The following is a 17947-nucleotide window of genomic DNA, read 5'->3' on the forward strand; positions in this document are numbered from 1 at the left end:
CACAGCAATCATTTCAAACCACAAGTCCACATTCCCCAAACCCTCGCTTATCCCTGTATCCCCAGATTATCAATAAGGTTTAGGTCTGGAGACATGCTTGCCCAGTCCATCACCTTTACCCTCAGCTTCTTTAGCAAGGCAGTGGTTGTCTTGGAGGTGTGTTTTGGGTCGTTTTCATGTTGGAATACTGCCCTGTGACCCAGTCTCTCAAGGGAGGGGATAATGTTCTGCTTCAGTATGTCACAGTACATGTTGGCATTTATGGTTCCCTCAATGGACTGTAGCTCCCCAGTGCCAGCAGCACTCATGCAGTCCCAGACCATGACACTTGCACCATCATGCTTGACCATAGGCAAAACACACTTGTCTTTGTACTCCTCACCTGGGTGCCGCCTCACACGCTTGACAGCATCTGAACCAAATAAGTTTATCTTGGTCTCATCAGACCACAGGACATGGTTCCAGTATTCCATGTCCTTAGTCTGCTTGTCTTCAGCAAACTGTTTGCGGGCTTTCTTGTGCATCATCTTTAGAAGAGGCTTCCTTCAGGGACAACAGCCAGGCAGACCAATTTGATGCAGTGTGCAGCGTATGGTCTGAGCACTGACAGGCTGACCCCCCCACCCCTTCAACCTCTACAGCAATGCTGGCAGCACTCATATGTTCAACGTCTTTGGTCAACCATGGCGAGGCCTGTTCTGAGTGGAACCAGTCCTGTTAAACCGCTGTATGGTCTTGGCCATACTGTGCTGCAGCTCAGTTTTAGGGTCTTGCCAATCTTCTTATAGCCTTGGCCATCTTTATGTAGAGCAACAATTCTTTTTTACAGATCCTCAGAGAGTTCTTTGCTATGAGATGCCATGTAGAACTTCCAGTGACCAATATGAGGGAGTGAGAGCGATAACACCAAATTTAACACACCTGCTACCCATTCACACCTGAGACCTTGTAACACTAATGAGTCACATGACACCGGAGTGCCCCACTCAAAAAAAAAAAAGAAAGGTAGGCAAAAATTGAGAGCTAGAAGTGTTGCATGTGAAGGTAGTAGGTGGGTAGAGTTGCTCCTTCTCCTCCACAATCTTCTGCTTCTCCACCTCCATCTCCTCTGTTTTCCCTAGTTTTAACATACCTCTGCCAACATGACCTATCCTGACCTCAGCCTTAAAGTATTATTTTTTAGTTTTCTTCACTTTCTTAAATCTTGCTTTAGCTCTCAAACAAACGGGAGAGGCATTGGTTGTCATAGACTCAAGTTTGTGTTTGGCAGGTTGCAGAGGAATCCAACTAATTGTAGTCCGTTGAATCTGATGAGTTATAGGGCATTAATGGCATAAGATGCTGGGTAAGCAGTGATAGTAGCAGTAGTGCACATGATACTTGAAAACATTAAGTACAACTGTTCTAATATTTATTATAAAGTTCCTGGCTTGCATGGCCACACATATTCCAAGCCCCATACAATTTTTAACACATTACATTATATACATATTTACAATATTTTTTTTACTTTCTATTCTTTTTTTTTTTTCTTTTGTTTTTCCTTGTAAGGCCGTCCCTGTCCTGGTCAATCAAAAAAAAAAAAAAAAAACAGGAATGGCAGATTGGGTAAAAATATTAATGGTTGGGAAAGGATGCTGCAAAGGGGGGACCCAGTGGCATTTTTTGGGGCTGCCACATTTGGTGGGATATCCCCCTTTATTTCTTGCTTGCCTCTTCCTATGAGTCTAGGTCAGTGACTTAGAAAGCAATGAATAAAGAAAAAGCCAGGCAGATAGTATCTTTACAAAGAGGACAGCAATAGTAGTACCCATATTTTATTTAGTTTGGGTATTTTTACAGCTGAATTCCAGGTTTGGCTTATTTTGTATAGTAGTATAGTAGTTAGTAGTAAGTATGCATATTCCTTGACTAGCTGATGCCTGTAAAAGCGGAAATTACCATAGTAGTGATCCTCACCGTTATATGGGTCATATGCTGGATTGCTGCCCTAACCCCAGGTGATTGCTTCCTTTGTATGGACATCATTACGAGAATGCTTTTTTATTTTTCTCAATGAATACAAAATTTTCTCTAATTGGAAAGGTGGTGGAGATTGTGACGTCACCACCACTTTGTCCTATCAGAAAATGCTTTGTATCCACTGAAAAAATGTAAAGCGTTCTCTGAATGGCACCCATGCGCCCTTGAGGGGAAGCCACTCGGCATGGGCCCAGAAGACAGCAAGGATTGCTATAGTAGCAGAGACTACGACAAACATTCTCCACTTCCATAGGGATCGGCTAGATATGGAATATGCATACTCATATTGGTCCAAGCTAAACCCATGTAACTATACAAAATAATCTATATCTGGAGCTCAGCTTTAAGTTGAAATTAGTCCAGCTTTTGTGACACTGTTAAAACCTGTGGCTAGACTACACGTTACTACATACTTTTTTGAGCCTGTGGGAAACTAAACCTATTGTTGAAACAGTTGGCAAAAGCGTTGGTTGCTTAGCAATTTGTGAACAATACTTGTTTCCCCTTTTTGAAAAGGGGAAATAATCTTCATTATCTGCAGTAGCTAAAACCGCATGAGACATTGATGTCTGTGTGTGAGACAGAGTTGGTAGAGACATGTGTGAGAATGAGGAAGACACAGGTGTTGAGAGCGGTGTATGACAAAGCGTGGTCTCAGTTTTAGTATGTGGAGGGTTTCCATATGGGTCACATAGTATTTTAACATTTAAGTAGAAAATTAAGTACTGCAAAAAGTTTTGCTGAAACATTAGCTGAAGTAAGCCACATGGTCATGATGTGAATGTGTTATGACATACAGGGCTCGATTCACTAAACAATATTTTCCGCTTTAGAGTTTGCTGTAGGATAATGCGTTTTTCTGAAAAATGTTTGCAATTTATAAAAAAACATTTGTAAAATAAAGCATACTTTTTTTATTGCCATTTTATTGCATGACGCCATATCCTGTGGGCTGGAATCACATGACTGCGCTGTGTGGTAGACTCAAAAAAATATTTCAGATTTATATACAGTGCCATAATTAGTTCCTTGTACAGGCCGAAACTCTTCAGCGCATTTACATCAATAAAATGATCAAGTAATGTGGGCTCTTTATAAAAGTGTTTGCAGATTGTGATTACTCTTCTTCCCCTTGTCCTCCTTTGCATGGCTTTTAATTCCATCACATCAACCTTGAAAAGCTGCATTTCTGCTGTAGCTGAGAGCACAGAGCTTTATAAAACTCCCTACACAAATTTGTGCAAATGTAACATTAGAGGATGTGGAACCAGTAAATCCACCGAGAAAAGGAGGTTATACTGTCCCCTCCTCCCCAACTATACTGTACTGCGTTTGCTTGATAGAACTGTAATAAGTTTCATTCAGTGAGGTGTGCACAATAGAAGCAAAATTCATTTTGTTTCCAATTAATGGGATTTAAGCTTATGAATACTGGGGATACCAGTAATGTTTGTGCCACAGATCTCAGTGACATCAGTTCAGATCAACCTTTTTCACTTTTTAGACTTTAGGCCAGTGTATCTCAACCTTTTTACCTTCGAGGAACCCCTGGCAAAAAGTTTGAGATCTCGAGGAACCCCTAAAATAATGTTCACATCGACAGCTCACGGAAATGTTGGTATGATCAGCGAGTTGTTGATAACAAAAATTACTTTTAGAAATAGCATTAAATAAAAGAATAAATATTAAAACCTACCTATTTAATGTGAAACTTGTGTTTTCTTTTTCTGCAGATATGCTCCATTCTGGGTCCAACTTGAGATAAACAGTGTGTGTGTGTGTGTGTGTGTGTGTGGGGGGGGGGGGGGGGGGGCATCAGGGCAGAGTACAGGGGCTCAGGAGGGCACACTACATGAGGGGGGAGCAGGGCACATTACATGGAAGCAGCGCACATTATGTGGGGGCAGGGCACATTATGTGGGAGCAGGGCACATTACGAGGGAGCAGGGCACATTACATGAGGGCAGGGCACATTACATGGAAGCAGAGCACATTATGTGGGACCAGGGCACATTACATGAGGGCAGGGCATATTACATGGGAGAAGGGCACATTTTGTGGGAGCAGGGCACATTACATGAGGGCAGGGCACATTACATGGGAGCAGGGCAAATTACTTGGGAGAAGGGAACATTATATGGGATAGGGCACATTGCATGGGACAGGGAAAAATTACATGGGACAGGGCACATTACATGGGACAGAGCACATTACTTGGAACAGGGCACATTGCATGTGACAGGGCACATTACATGGGACAGGGCACATTGCATGGGACCGAGCACAATGCATGGGACAGAGCACATTGCATGAGACAGGGTACATTACATGGGACAGAGCACAATGCATGGGACAGGGCACGTTATATGGGACAGAGCACATTGCATGGGACAGAGCACATTACATGGGACAAAGCACAAAGCATGAGACAGAGCACAACACATGGGACAGAGCACAATGTATGGGACAGAGTACATTACATAGGACAGAGCACAATGCATGGGACAGGGCACATTACATGGGACAGGGTACATTACATGGGACAGAGCACAATGCATGGGCAGGGTACATTACATAGGACAGAGCACAATGCATGGGACAGGGTATCTTGCATGGGACAGGGCACATTATATGGGAAGGGGCACATTACATGGGACAGGGCACATTGCATGGGACAGGGCACATTGCATGGGACAGGGCACATTACATGGGACAGAGCACAATGCATGGGACAGGGCACATTACATGGGACAGGGTACATTACATGGGACAGAGCACAATGCATGGGCAGGGTGCATTACATAGGACAGAGCACAATGCATGGGACAGGGTATCTTGCATGGGACAGGGCACATTATATGGGAAGGGGCACATTACATGGGACAGGGCACATTGCATGGGACAGGGCACATTGCATGGGACAGGGCACATTGCATGGGACAGGGCACATTGCATGGGACCGGGCACATTGCATGGGACCGGGCACATTGCATGGGACAGGGTACATTGCATGGGACCGGGCACATTGCATGGGACAGGGTACATTCTATGGGACAGGACACATTACATAGGACAGAGCACAATGCATGGGACAGGGCACGTTATATGGGACAGAGCACATTTCATAACTCCTTCAGTGGCACGCTGTTCCTCGTCGGCCCTCCTCCTATCCTTTCCATCTCAGATGATGTCACATACAACCACTCGGGATGGAAAAAAATGGGAGGAGGGGCCGGTGAGGAACAGGGTGCTACAGCCAACAGTATGCCAGCCACTTCCCTGCCTATCTCTGCATGTGTCCATGTAATACTCCTGTCAGGTGCCTGCGACTGACAGATCGCAGTGGAACCCCGGCTGAGAAACACTGCTTTAGGCTGTTTACTGTACAAGTTAAAGTATAATTCATCAAACCCTCTTATAAAAAGTGTATGCAGTAAAATAGCATGTTAAATGCTGAGGCATCTCAATTTTTTTTTTTTATATTTTTTTTCTGTAACTTTAAAGTGCACATTTAGCTTTACATTTTGTGATCAATCCATGCATGGTGCTGCAATGCTCTTAGCTGGTTGGTTCACATACTGGGATGTTGAAGAAGTGAGTCTCATTGGTAACATTTAAGCTGTATGTTCCAACACATTAATCAGCTTGAACTGATGTGGGGGTGCACATCCTCTGTTGACAACACTGCTCCTGTATAAACTCACACGAGTGAGTGTTGTCACCTTAGGAGTGGAAGTTTCAGGGAAGTAAGGATGACCAACAATAAGCCTGCAGTATATAAGCAAAGGGGTGTGTTCACACTGGTGTGTTTGGGAATCACACCTTTAATGTGCAGTATTACAGCATTTTCCCACTGTTTTGTCCGTTGTGACTCCCTTTAAAACTATGCAAATTCCCGAGGCACCCCAGTCTAAAATGTAATAATTGTAAATGTTCCTCAATAGGATGGATTCTCTGTTCTTTGCCTCAATCTGCCCAATGGCTTCAGCCCCTCTGACACACTAGGTTAAGTGAACAAAACTTGAAATATCACAGAAATCAGTGAAGGCAATACCAGGTATACAATAATTATGCTGGGTCACGACACCAAATTAATTAGTAAAATCAAGTCTTAATATATTGTCACACACTATGATTTGTAACGATAAGGGCATAAAAGTGGCTTAGCAATAATAATAGTACAACTCAACATATGGTATGATAAATAGTCAGCAGTAGGTATAGCATAACACTAAGCACCAGGATCAGCATACAGTAAACAGTAGCAAGATCATCATAAGTGCAGCAATGGACAGTAATGTGGATACATTTACTGTATTCATGAGACTGTACTGCCAGAGTGCATTAAGGATGAGTCTTGGCTAATTAAATGGAGGTACCCTTTATATGAGTAGTAGACAGAAGGCCTTGTAGAATGGCTTTGTAGAGGGCAGACCTTTACTGTGTTTTTTTCCCGGCTATTGTTGGGGCTCATAAGCAGCATTGGTGCACTTAACGACAGTCTTGATAAACCAGCATACAGGTTAGATGCTGCGTACTAAGTGTCTTGTCTCCAGTGCTATCAGTGTGCAAGCATTGGGCATAGTGCCCTCTTACCAGTTCGCTGTGGTACAGCTGTACACTCCCACTGTAGGAAATAGGCCCCTTTGCCTCTGTGTAGTTGGCTCCAGTGATCAGAACTGAAAGAGGGTAGAGTGAGAGATCACTTCAGTCTCCCTGGAGCATGGATGCAATTGATTTAATCACTGAGGTCCGTGCAATGCTGCTCCTGTGTCACTGCTATCAGGTCTCAAGCTCCAGTTCCTGCCAGTCTGGTCTCCCACAGAGATGTGTGCATACAGGCTGATGTGCTCACATGGACTCCCCCACTGCCAGTTAAAGCTATTACACCACTGGGAAGACCCAGTGTACTATGGGAACTGTAGTGTAAAGGTCCATGAGTACCATTCAATTGTTGATGTCCTGGACTTTGATTCCCATGATCCTCAGTGATCTACGCAAATGCCCTTATGCTTTCAGTAGTTCAGCAGCCGGTGATACTTATCAACAGGAAAGCTGAGCCTAGGATAATACACACAACTGGTTTGAGGAAATTAACTTCACATCAAATGCCTCCCTTCACATCAGAAATCCGTCATCATATCATAGCCCCCCTTCACGTCACTGCCCCCCACCTATCACATCACTGACTTTTATCACAACACCAAAAGCCCCCAAAATCAGAGCGCCCATCATACAGTCCCCTTTTCAAAACCCTACCTTTTTTCTTCAGTATCGGGGCAGAGGGCAGGGGGTGAAGTAGGTCTGGAGGAGCCAGAATTTCATCCTCTCCTAAATGCTGGGGGCAGCCCCACAAGCCACCTGCCCTGGATCATGAGTTGTCATGGTGCAGGCAGGCTGCCTTGTTAGCATGTGGGTTGGGGCCCCCTTCTGACCAGATATAATATTCTCTTCCACAAATGGAAGGAAACATCTACCTTACACATCCTGCCAGTGACTCCTATCCTGGTAAAAACTTAGAGACCATTTGGGAGTGATAGTGCGGAGCACCTTCTCTCCCACCCACCAGCTCTTAACGACACTCAGTTCCATGGTGAATTCCACCCTCAGTCTAGGAAGGAAGCCACAACATTACACTCGCAAGGCCTTGCCGTACGATGGTTCCAGACCAGGTCCCAAGGATCAGTCTTGTACCATGACTGAGGACCAAGTACTAGTAGCCCAGCCTGTCTACTTTGCGGCCCATTTAAGTGCATCAATCTTTAAAGTTCAGCCCCATGTCACTGGCACACCATGCATGCTAATTGGAGCAGACGCATAAATCTGCGAGGGCATTGGTTGTTACTCATGTCGTGAGTGAACCTGGGTTAGCTCTGTGTGCTCGGTGGGCCTTATAGAATGAGTAGTGGGCTCATATGGCATGAACAGATGGCCATACCCACAAGCCGCCCAGGTGGGTGCAGGAGACTTTCCATCTCCTGGCCACCACTACTCCCACCTTAAGTTGACTGCTGTTCCTTCAAGCAATTGTAAAGTCTTGTTTTTTTTTTCCTATAAAAAAACAAAGATGTTACACTTACCTGCTCTGTTGTAGTGGATTTGCACAGAGGAGCCCGGATCCTCCTCTTCTCGGGTCCCTCTTCTCTGATCCTGGCCCCTGTCTCCTGTTCAGAGCCCCCACAGCAAGCAGTTTGCTATGGGGGACACCTGAGCTGAGTCACATCTCCCTGTGTCCATTCAGACATGGAGCCCCCCGCTCTCCTGATTGGCCAGCTGACTTTGATTGACAGCAGCAACAGCAGCCAATGTCTCAGCTATTCAGGAGGGAGAATCTCAGTTGGCTGAGATACTCGCTGGACAAAGAGGGGGCTCAGGTAAGTATTGGGGGCTGAGGGGGGCTGATGCATGCTGAATGCATTAAGATAAAAAACCTTCTGAGTTTACAACTCCTTTCTCGTGCAGAACACACGCTTCTTCCTCTATTGAACACAAACCATGAACACTTTACTTGAATTCCAGAACAGTTCTTTATTCCAGATAATGGTATTACAACATATAACATGCTTTATAAACCTTCCATCTAGATATATTGCAGTGCATTCCTCCAACTAAAACTTCAATTCCCCTACAGTCTATAAAGAAAATAGTCCAAATCCTTGACCAATTCAAGGGTCCCTCCTAGGAGTACACTGTCCAGTACTCCACTAACTATATCAAAAAATCAGTTAAAGCTTGCACCATTTGCCTACAGACCACTAACACCATAGCAATAAATGACATCATGCATACTGCCCTTGAGCATCATCGGCTGTTATGGGGCTGGTGGCTGGCCTGCTTGCATTGTGGCAACTCTTGACATGGATCCAGGGCAACTGGGTACCATGCTTGTGGCACCCCGGGTTGATAAAACACTGCAGTAGTCAATTCATTTTGAAATGGTTGCCTGCACACCATGCACTGTTTATTTAAACATAGTGCACCACAACAAACAGATGATTCACATGTTCATGCTTGGTATAATTACAAATACCCATACCTACACTGTCTTACTTGCTTGGAGAACACTGGTATTTCAGAACTGTTCTTTTGGCAAATGTGCCTTTCATACCTCAGTGAGCATTGGTTGTGCTTGTCACATTCAATTTTGTTTATATACAGTAGAAAGAATGGAAAGGGAGGGATTGGACTTTATAGGCACCAGTAATTAAAATTGTATACTTTATTAAAGGATTCACAAAAGCATATAAGACAAAATACACAAAAGAAAAAGGAAAAAAGGCCAACATATAATGTACATATAATACAATGAGGCGATAGAGCCTAAAAATAGTATACAAATCGCATAGCCTATCAGATATTAATGTATGTAACAACAGTCACATATAATAATCACAAATGTTACAGAATACCCTATGTTCATAAGGCGGCCAAAGAGAGGAATGGTACCCGTCTCTAACGGTCGTCTTGTACAGAGTAGATAAATATTAGGTTGAATCCCAGCTGCCCAGCTGGGATAGGGCAGCTGGGATTCAACCTAATATTTATCTACTCTGTACAAGACGACCGTTAGAGACGGGTACCATTCCTCTCTTTGGCCGCCTTATGAACATAGGGTATTCTGTAACATTTGTGATTATTATATGTGACTGTTGTTACATACATTAATATCTGATAGGCTATGCGATTTGTATACTATTTTTAGGCTCTATCGCCTCATTGTATTATATGTACATTATATGTTGGCCTTTTTTCCTTTTTCTTTTGTGTATTTTGTCTTATATGCTTTTGTGAATCCTTTAATAAAGTATACAATTTTAATTACTGGTGCCTATAAAGTCCAATCCCTCCCTTTCCATTCTTTCTACTACTAATTTAGGATGTGGCACCCTTAATTCTACTTTTCCCCCCCCTTTTATGCGCCTGGACATCCTGCGACCCAGGAGCGCACATACCAAACATTTGTTTGTTTATATACACTCTTTACAAATTAAATCCGTGCGTTTATATGACTCCACAACATAAGCATGCCAGTTATCTTCATAGCAATATTCCCGAGCTATTTGCATTTACTTTTAGTAAAACAGGATTAAATGTCTTGTACAAAAATGTCCTCCTCTCAGAGTCTTGCAATTACGCCTTTATCGCCAGCACACCATGGATCTTTGAAATAGCATCCAAAAATGTATTAAAGGGATCACATCACAGTATAAAATCTTATGCTATGGTGTGATTGCTTCAAAACTTCTGGATGCTATTTTAAAGATCTATGGTGAGTTGGCAATGCAAGACCTAAACTTGTGTTGATACCGGTTCCCAGCTGGTGGTTTCTACAGCACCCACACAGTGCAAGGCCATTTCCAGGAATGTGTCCAATGGGAATATTTTACTGGACTTGCTATTATTCCTCCAAACCTATGGTCTGTATTGTAAAAAATCTCAGGGTCAGGCTATATTAGTTAGTGACCATTGGAGGAAACCTGTACTGTCAAAGTCTTCTGGGAATGTTGATGCCTGCTTCCCTTGCTGCACAATGTAGTTCACCCCTCTAGCTCATAACAACTCAGTAGTGACATGGGTGGCTGCAGCAGGAACCATTGAGGCTGTATTGCTAGAAGACAGCGGAGCTCTAACTTATAACTCGCTAGAGAGGTGAGTAATCAGTCTTCCATTCTTTGGATTTTGTGTTGAGGGGGCAGCGGAGTCTCTCATTTTTTTAGTGTATCACCAGGTAAAACCTTTTTTTTTCTAGTTTAGGACAACGAGAGAAAGGGTGAGAATGGGTAAGAATCTGTTACATTTTTATTGCTGAACAAGGAAAGATAGTGCTGGACCCGTGAAGTTATCCTACTGGTATTGCTATCCTATCTTAATGTAATGATGTTGATGTTGGTGTTCCTATAGGGGTCAGGGAGACTATCAAAGAAGCAGCTAATACGTTTGAGGGTTCAAAAACACCCCTTCATTAGAGCTAGAGAAAGAAAACAATATATATTTCTTCCAGTATGATTATCTGAATAGGTTCTGTAAGCAGCTGGGTTGTCAAATTTTTATTGCTGTCTGTGTCTCTACTGGGGAGATTTACCCTCACTAACTGTGATGGCGAGCATTACCACTGGGTCAGAAAGTAAAATGAAATAACATTTTATGGTTTTCACTGGAGTGGGAGTAGGGAATTTCCTAGCGGGAAAACATGCCCTGGTGCAGGTGCGGATTAAATCATCCCCTGTGCTATATCCGCATCTCTCGCAACCTCCTTCCGAATTCCTCTTCCATGGCGGCTGGTATCTGTACCTCTCCTCTTCTGCTATCCAGACCTTGGATCCCAGTGGAGGTTTGGATGTCCCAGACAGAACCACGACCCCACAATGTGCTTCTGGGCTTCCCTCAGAATACCGCTTCCTTCAGTCTTGAACATAGACATCAGATATTAAAGCCGTCCCCATACAAAACTAGCCGAGAATAGCTTGTATAAGATCTGGATCATTTATTGAAGATTACATATGCATATGAAATTGTGTACAGTTATATAATTAACCTGAACTAATTACCTAGCCATTTGGACAGAAACAATAGGTGAATTGGAATCCACATCTAGACAATGTTATAACTAACATGTTAATTAACTCAGCACTGCAACAAGGCTAAAACAAAATTCATTACACATTACCCTAAATATAAACACAGAGCACCTTATTAAACAGACAATAGCAGGAGATCCCAGTAGCAGACTGTCTGGCTCCTACATTGAAGTACAGTACATGGAATCCACATCTAAGCAATGTTTTGATTATTTAGGAGTCACAGACTTCATGACAACAGGCTATAGATCTCACAGTGTAAAATGGGACTGAATCTTCATATATTTCTTGAGGTATATTGTTGATAAATATTACTGTCCCATTTGAAGTGATCCAAACCATATTCTCAGTGTCCAATAAGTAGTTGTCCATCATTTTTTTGGCCACCCTGTGCCCCTAATAGACACAGGGTGACTTACACATAAGAGTGGCCAGGGGAGCTGGAAAATGGGTTTACAGAACTCTCAAAGGTAAGCTGGGTTCCACGGGCCCCCCAACCAAAGTGACTTCTGTCACACTTACCTAGGTGGATGCAGCATCGGTCTGATGCTTCATCTGTTCCCCAGTGCTTCTGCATTGGGAACTGAGCGATTGAACACCACTGATCACTCAGTTCTGACAGCTCCCAGAGCAGAGAGCTGCTGCCTGTCAGTTAGCAGCTCTCCACTCTGCCCTCTCCTCGCTCACTGGAGCGCTGGGCTGTGGAGGGGCGGGAAGCGGCCGGCTGAGGCTCTCAGTTGCTCACTGAGAGGCTGAGCTGGGTGTCAGTCCAGGCACCTGGCGGATCCTGACTCCGTGGTCGTGATGATGCAGTGCCTGGACTGAAAGAAAAATGGGTCACAGGAGTGCAGAACAAACTGCACTCCTGTGATCCACAGGGGATGTAAAGCTAAACAAGCTTTGGCTGTACATCTCCTTTTAAGGGCCTTTAGAATGACTTTAAATCAGATGCAATGTGTGTCAAATAACTGATGTGTTGTGCCTTTTTTGTCATATTACAGATGGCTGTGTACACACATTATCCTGCTCAGAATGTATCAGATCTCATCCCAGGTGTCTGTGGTGCTCTGCTAAGGTGAGTATCATTAAACACACATCAATCAATCAATCAGTGATGACAAACGCACCTTTTTATCAATCTGTCAGGTGGTGTGTAGGCGGTCATCAACAAGTATTATATTGTCTAATGAACATTCCAATATTGAATATTCTTTATTGATTGGATTCCAATATCGCTTTTATTGTATGTCCTTATTTTTATTTAAATAACAAACATGATAACTCATAGTTACATAGTTGGTCTTCTTGAAAAAAGTCCATCTAGTTCAATGGGAAAAAAATAAAAACATTATACAATCCTATATACACAATCCTATACCCACAGTTGATCCAGAGGAAGGCAAAAAAACAAAAAAAACAAAAAAAAAAAAACAGCATACCCCACAGAGAAGCCCGATCCTCCTTCTCTCTAGTCCCTGGCTCCTCTCCCCTGCTGAGTGTCCACCATAGCAAGCCAATGGCTCCTGCTGCTGTGTCTGAGCCTATGAGGGGGAGAGAGCCTAGAGAGCCTCTGATTTTGTGCACATTGCTGGATCGAGATCAGGCTCAAGTAAGTATAAGGGGGGTGATGCTTTCAGAAGGTTTTTTACCCTATTGCAGAGAATGCATTAGGGTAAAAAGCCTCCAGCGTTTAGCTACACTCTGATCGCTGGGGGAAAGAAGACTGAGAAGATGCTTCCACTGCAGCAGTGCTTATGGTGTCATCTTAGCCTACTCAAAATCACTGGAGATTCTGAGAAATGGGAGAACTTAAAAAAAAATGTTCCTTTAGTTGTATATTGTGGTATGTCAGCAGTGTATTCTACAGACTTGTAAAGATATTGCAAGGTTCACTTTATTATGGGAAAAATAAAACTTCTATCATCTCCAGCTTAGTTTTTAGGGATATTATTTGATGTCAATCTCTCATTTACCTTTCACTATTCACTTACTAAACACGTCCTGTCATTCTCAACCTAAGATCATACCACATCAATTCCTCATGCATGATAAAATTGAAATGCTGGTGTGGTCTATAAGACAGACTTACACCACTCCAATCCATACTGACATCTTGTGCTTGACTCATCAAGCTCTCTACTTGCTCCCGTTAGCAGTAACCATTGTTCTCTCCCTGCAAGGACAGCTCCCCGTGATCCGCCCAAACACCCCCCCCCCCCCCAGTTGGAGAACACAATATATCACAAAATCACATAATCTATGGCTGGTTTTAGAGAGTTTATCAATCTTTCTAACTGCTGCCAGTTAGGGCCAATCCACACTAGCCTGGCCTGCTGCAGTGTGCAGAGGCATTGAGCTAAAGAGCTCCATAACACACCACAATGGACCAAAAATCAAACATTTGGCACTTCCAGCAATGCACCACACCATAATGCACATCAGATTGGTGCTATATATATATAATGCTGCGCTGCAATGCAGATGTGCTGGAAAGGTGGTTTGAGGTGAAATTTACAATGGATGCACTGCATCACACCAATGCAAGTTACCATGCATTGCAGTAACAAGCTTATTGGTCCATGCGATACTGCACAAGGGGGAGGATGCAAGACCAGTCACCCTGCACAAGAGAGAGAAACAGTGACTGGTTTTAATACAGGAAGTTCATGCACAGAGGCAAAGACTGGATTACTGCACAGATCTGGAAGGAATACACAAAATACACACAGTACACCAAGATTCAAGTAAGAATGTCTCTTGTATTTAAACAATATTAGCTTATCCCTCTGTTCATCTGTAAAATGTATCTTTGCAGACAAACATTTCATCTGAGCAAAAAAAATACATTTGTTGCTAGTCCAGTGTGGTTTCCTCCTCCTCCACAGACACCATCACATTATGAACAGATTGTTCCGTACTGTGATCACTCTACATCAATGGTTGGCAACCTTTCAGACCTCACAGACTGTCTAAACTCACAATTTTTAAATCCCACGGACCACTACCATGATTTTTACCTGTCCTATACACACAATGCTCTGGCTCTCTGCCATCCTCTGCACTCTGCATCACCCTGCTGCCTTACACAGACTCATCAGTGGATCTCACCGCCTTATCCAGTCATGTACTCGAGCTCCGTGCTCCCTCCCACAGCGCTGCAATTGGAAGTTCCCTCCTTCCTTACCTCCCACTCTCTGCACTACTCCTGGTGCCTCCCTCTGAGTTCATAGGAGCCAGAACTAGAGAGGAGGCATCGGGGATCAATGCACGCTGACAGCATTGATTGTCACCACGCATTGAGAACAACACTGGAAACAACATTGGGAGGAATACATCCGCCACAATGTTGATTTGCGGCAGGACCCCTGGGGGCCATCCACATTTTCTCATGGACCACCAGTGGTCCACCAACCACTGCTCTACATGGTAGGTTCATATGGGCAGCTCCCTATATCTATTATTGTATCTTTATATAACTTTTTGTTATAGACATGTTTGTAGTATATGAAGCATAGGTGGAATTTTTGTATACACAAACCAACTGATTTTTCTAAATTCATGACTATTTACTAGTTTATATCCAAGCACCCATCCCCCTGTTTAAAGTTCCCGTGCGCTCCAGAGATTACAGACACCCGTTTCTTGTGGGCTGTTGTGTGTGAGTTCTTGTGTCCTCTCTCTGGAAGACAAGGTCATCATCTAGTGGGGATGTTTATAATAATATTTGCTGATTTATCAATCTTAAAATTATTTGCTGAGTCCAATATAGGTTAGTACGTTGTTAATGAAGAGGAAGATTTATTATTTTTCCTTTTCACACTCACAGCTAGTTAATCTGTGTAACAATCTCAAGGATGACTCATTTGTCTACCATGGTTTGTGGGGAAACGTCTCCTGAGAGTTGAGCTGCTCACTGACGTAAGACAGACCTGAAATCAGGCAAATTATTTGTTCTTCTAAGAAAGACTGTTCATACAAATAACATATTTTGTAGGTAACCATCGCTAGATAGACCCTCACACATTTGTTGTTAAAATATGAATACATTTTTTTTTCCTTAGGCTCCGTTCACATCTAGGCGTTTTTGGACAATTTTCTGCTCTAAGCCTCAGCTCTAAAAACGCCAAACAAAACAAATCCCATTAATTAATTTCAATGGCCCTTGTTCACATCTGAGCGTTCTGTCACCTTAAGAAAAATGCCTTTCACTCAAAAAAGTACATGAGCTTCTTTTTTAGCAAATTACAGGTGTTTTACTGCTTTTTATTGGTCACTTGTCAACTCAAAACACCTGCACAAAAATGCTGAAAAAATGCCAGAAAAACGCCTGTAAAAATAGCAACACCTAGATGTGAACGAAGCCTTATGGATCAAACTTTTGAACAAAGGATTATCAATGATTCAGGTGAATCATGGGTAATCAATGTCTTTGTGCAGCCTTGCAGAGACCATAGACCATAGGCAGACAAGTGTATTCCTGAGAAAAGGGGCAGGGAAATATCTGCCTATCTTCAATCCCACTGGGAGTAGTGAGTTTAAACACAGTATTAAAGTGTAACCAAAACTTTTTTTTTTTTTTCATTTTTGATAGAGTACAGCTGACTGTGCGGAGCAATCCCCTATTGGCAATAGACATCTAGGCCTTTAACATGGGTCCTAGGCCTAGAGTCCCAGAGTCTGTGTGTCTTGGGGATATGTGGACTTGATTCCAAAGTAACATTACTCCAGGGGTCCCCCAGCATACACATCACAAAGAACAGTGTTCCCTCACAAGCCAGGGCCCATAGTCATTAGGCAAGAGGCTAGCCTGCAGTCCCCCCCACACCCCAAAAATAAAAAAGTTGAAAAACCGACAGGCGGACCTGATTGGACCGATCATGTAAAAGGGGCCAAAGGCTGCTTTCACACGGATGCACTGCAGTTTACCTGCACCTCAACTGACCTCAATCTTCACTTCTTCCTCAGGATTACTGCCAGTATCGCTGGCTGCTGTTGTCCCCCAGGTGGGTATGGCTGGTGGCTGCTGCTGCTGGCTGTCCTCCAGGGCTGGTACTGCTGCCTAGTACTGCTGGCTGGAACTGCTGGTGGGTACTTCTGGCTGGTACTGCTGGCTGGTACAGCTGGCGGGTACTGCTGGTGAGGGAACTGCTGGCCGGTGCTGTTGGTGAGTACTGCTTGCTGGTACTGCTGGTGGGTACTGCTGGCTTGTATTGCTGGCGGGTACTGCTGGTGGGTACTGCTGGCTTGTATTGCTGGTGGGTACTGTTGGTGGGGTAACAGCTGGCTGGTAGGTGGGTGGGTACTGTTGGCTGGTTCTTCTGGTGGTTACTGCAGGCAGGTATTGCTAGCTAGTACTGCTGGCTGGTACTGCTGGTGGGTACTGCTGGCTGCTACTGCTGGCTGGTGCTGCTGGCAGGTACTGCTGGTGGGTACTGCTGGTGGCTACTGCTGGCTGGTACTGCTGGCTGGTACTGCTGGTAACAGGAGTCGTCCCGGAAGATTGGAAATTGGCAAATGTCGTGCCCATTCACAAGAAGGGTAGTAGGGAGTAATCAAGCAACTATAGACCAGTGAGTCTGACATCAATAGTAGGCAAATTAATGGAAACCCTATTAAAGGATAGGATTGTGGAACATCTTCAATCCCATGGATTGCAAGATGAAAAAAAACATGGGTTTACTTCAGGGAAACATAGAAACATAGAAACATAGAATGTGTCGGCAGATAAGAACCATTTGGCCCATCTAGTCTGCCCAATATATCTGAATCCTATGAATAGTCCCTGGCCCTATCTTGTATGAAGGATAGCCTTATGCCTATCCCATGCATGCTTAAACTCCTTCACTGTATTTGCAGCTACCACTTCTGCAGGAAGGTTATTCCATGCATCCACTACTCTCTCAGTAAAGTAATACTTCCTCATATTACTTTTAAACCTTTGCCCCTCTAATTTAAAACTGTGTCCTCTTGTGGTAGTTTTTCTTCTTTTAAATATGCTCTCCTCCTTTACCGAGTTGATTCCCTTTATGTATTTAAATGTTTCTATCATATCCCCTCTGTCTCTTCTTTCTTCCAAGCTATACATGTTAAGGTCCTTTATCCTTTCCTGGTAAGTTTTTTCCTGCAATCCATGTACTAGTTTAGTAGCTCTCCTTTGAACTCTCTCTAGAGTATCTATATCCTTCTGGAGATATGGCCTCCAGTACTGCGCACAATACTCCAAGTGAGGTCTCACCAGTGTTCTGTACAGCGGCATAAGCACTTCTCTCTTTCTACTGCTTATACCTCTCCCTATACATCCAAGCATTCTGCTGGCATTTCGTGCTGCTCTATTACATTGTCTTCCC

General features: G+C 43.5%; 1 protein-coding gene across 1 annotated transcript in view; it reads left to right on the plus strand.

Moving 5' to 3' along the window:
• The window catches only part of ITGB7 (integrin subunit beta 7), a 164247-nt gene that overhangs the window by 53219 nt on the left and 93081 nt on the right, over positions 1-17947 (plus strand). The window contains exon 3 of the mRNA XM_082248388.1: positions 12602-12675. Coding sequence (XP_082104514.1) covers positions 12602-12675 — 74 coding nt within the window. The remainder of the gene's footprint in view (positions 1-12601; positions 12676-17947) is intronic.

Source organism: Pelophylax lessonae (assembly GCF_965119305.1).
Source record: "Pelophylax lessonae genome assembly, chromosome: 2".
NCBI lineage: Eukaryota > Metazoa > Chordata > Amphibia > Anura > Ranidae > Pelophylax > Pelophylax lessonae.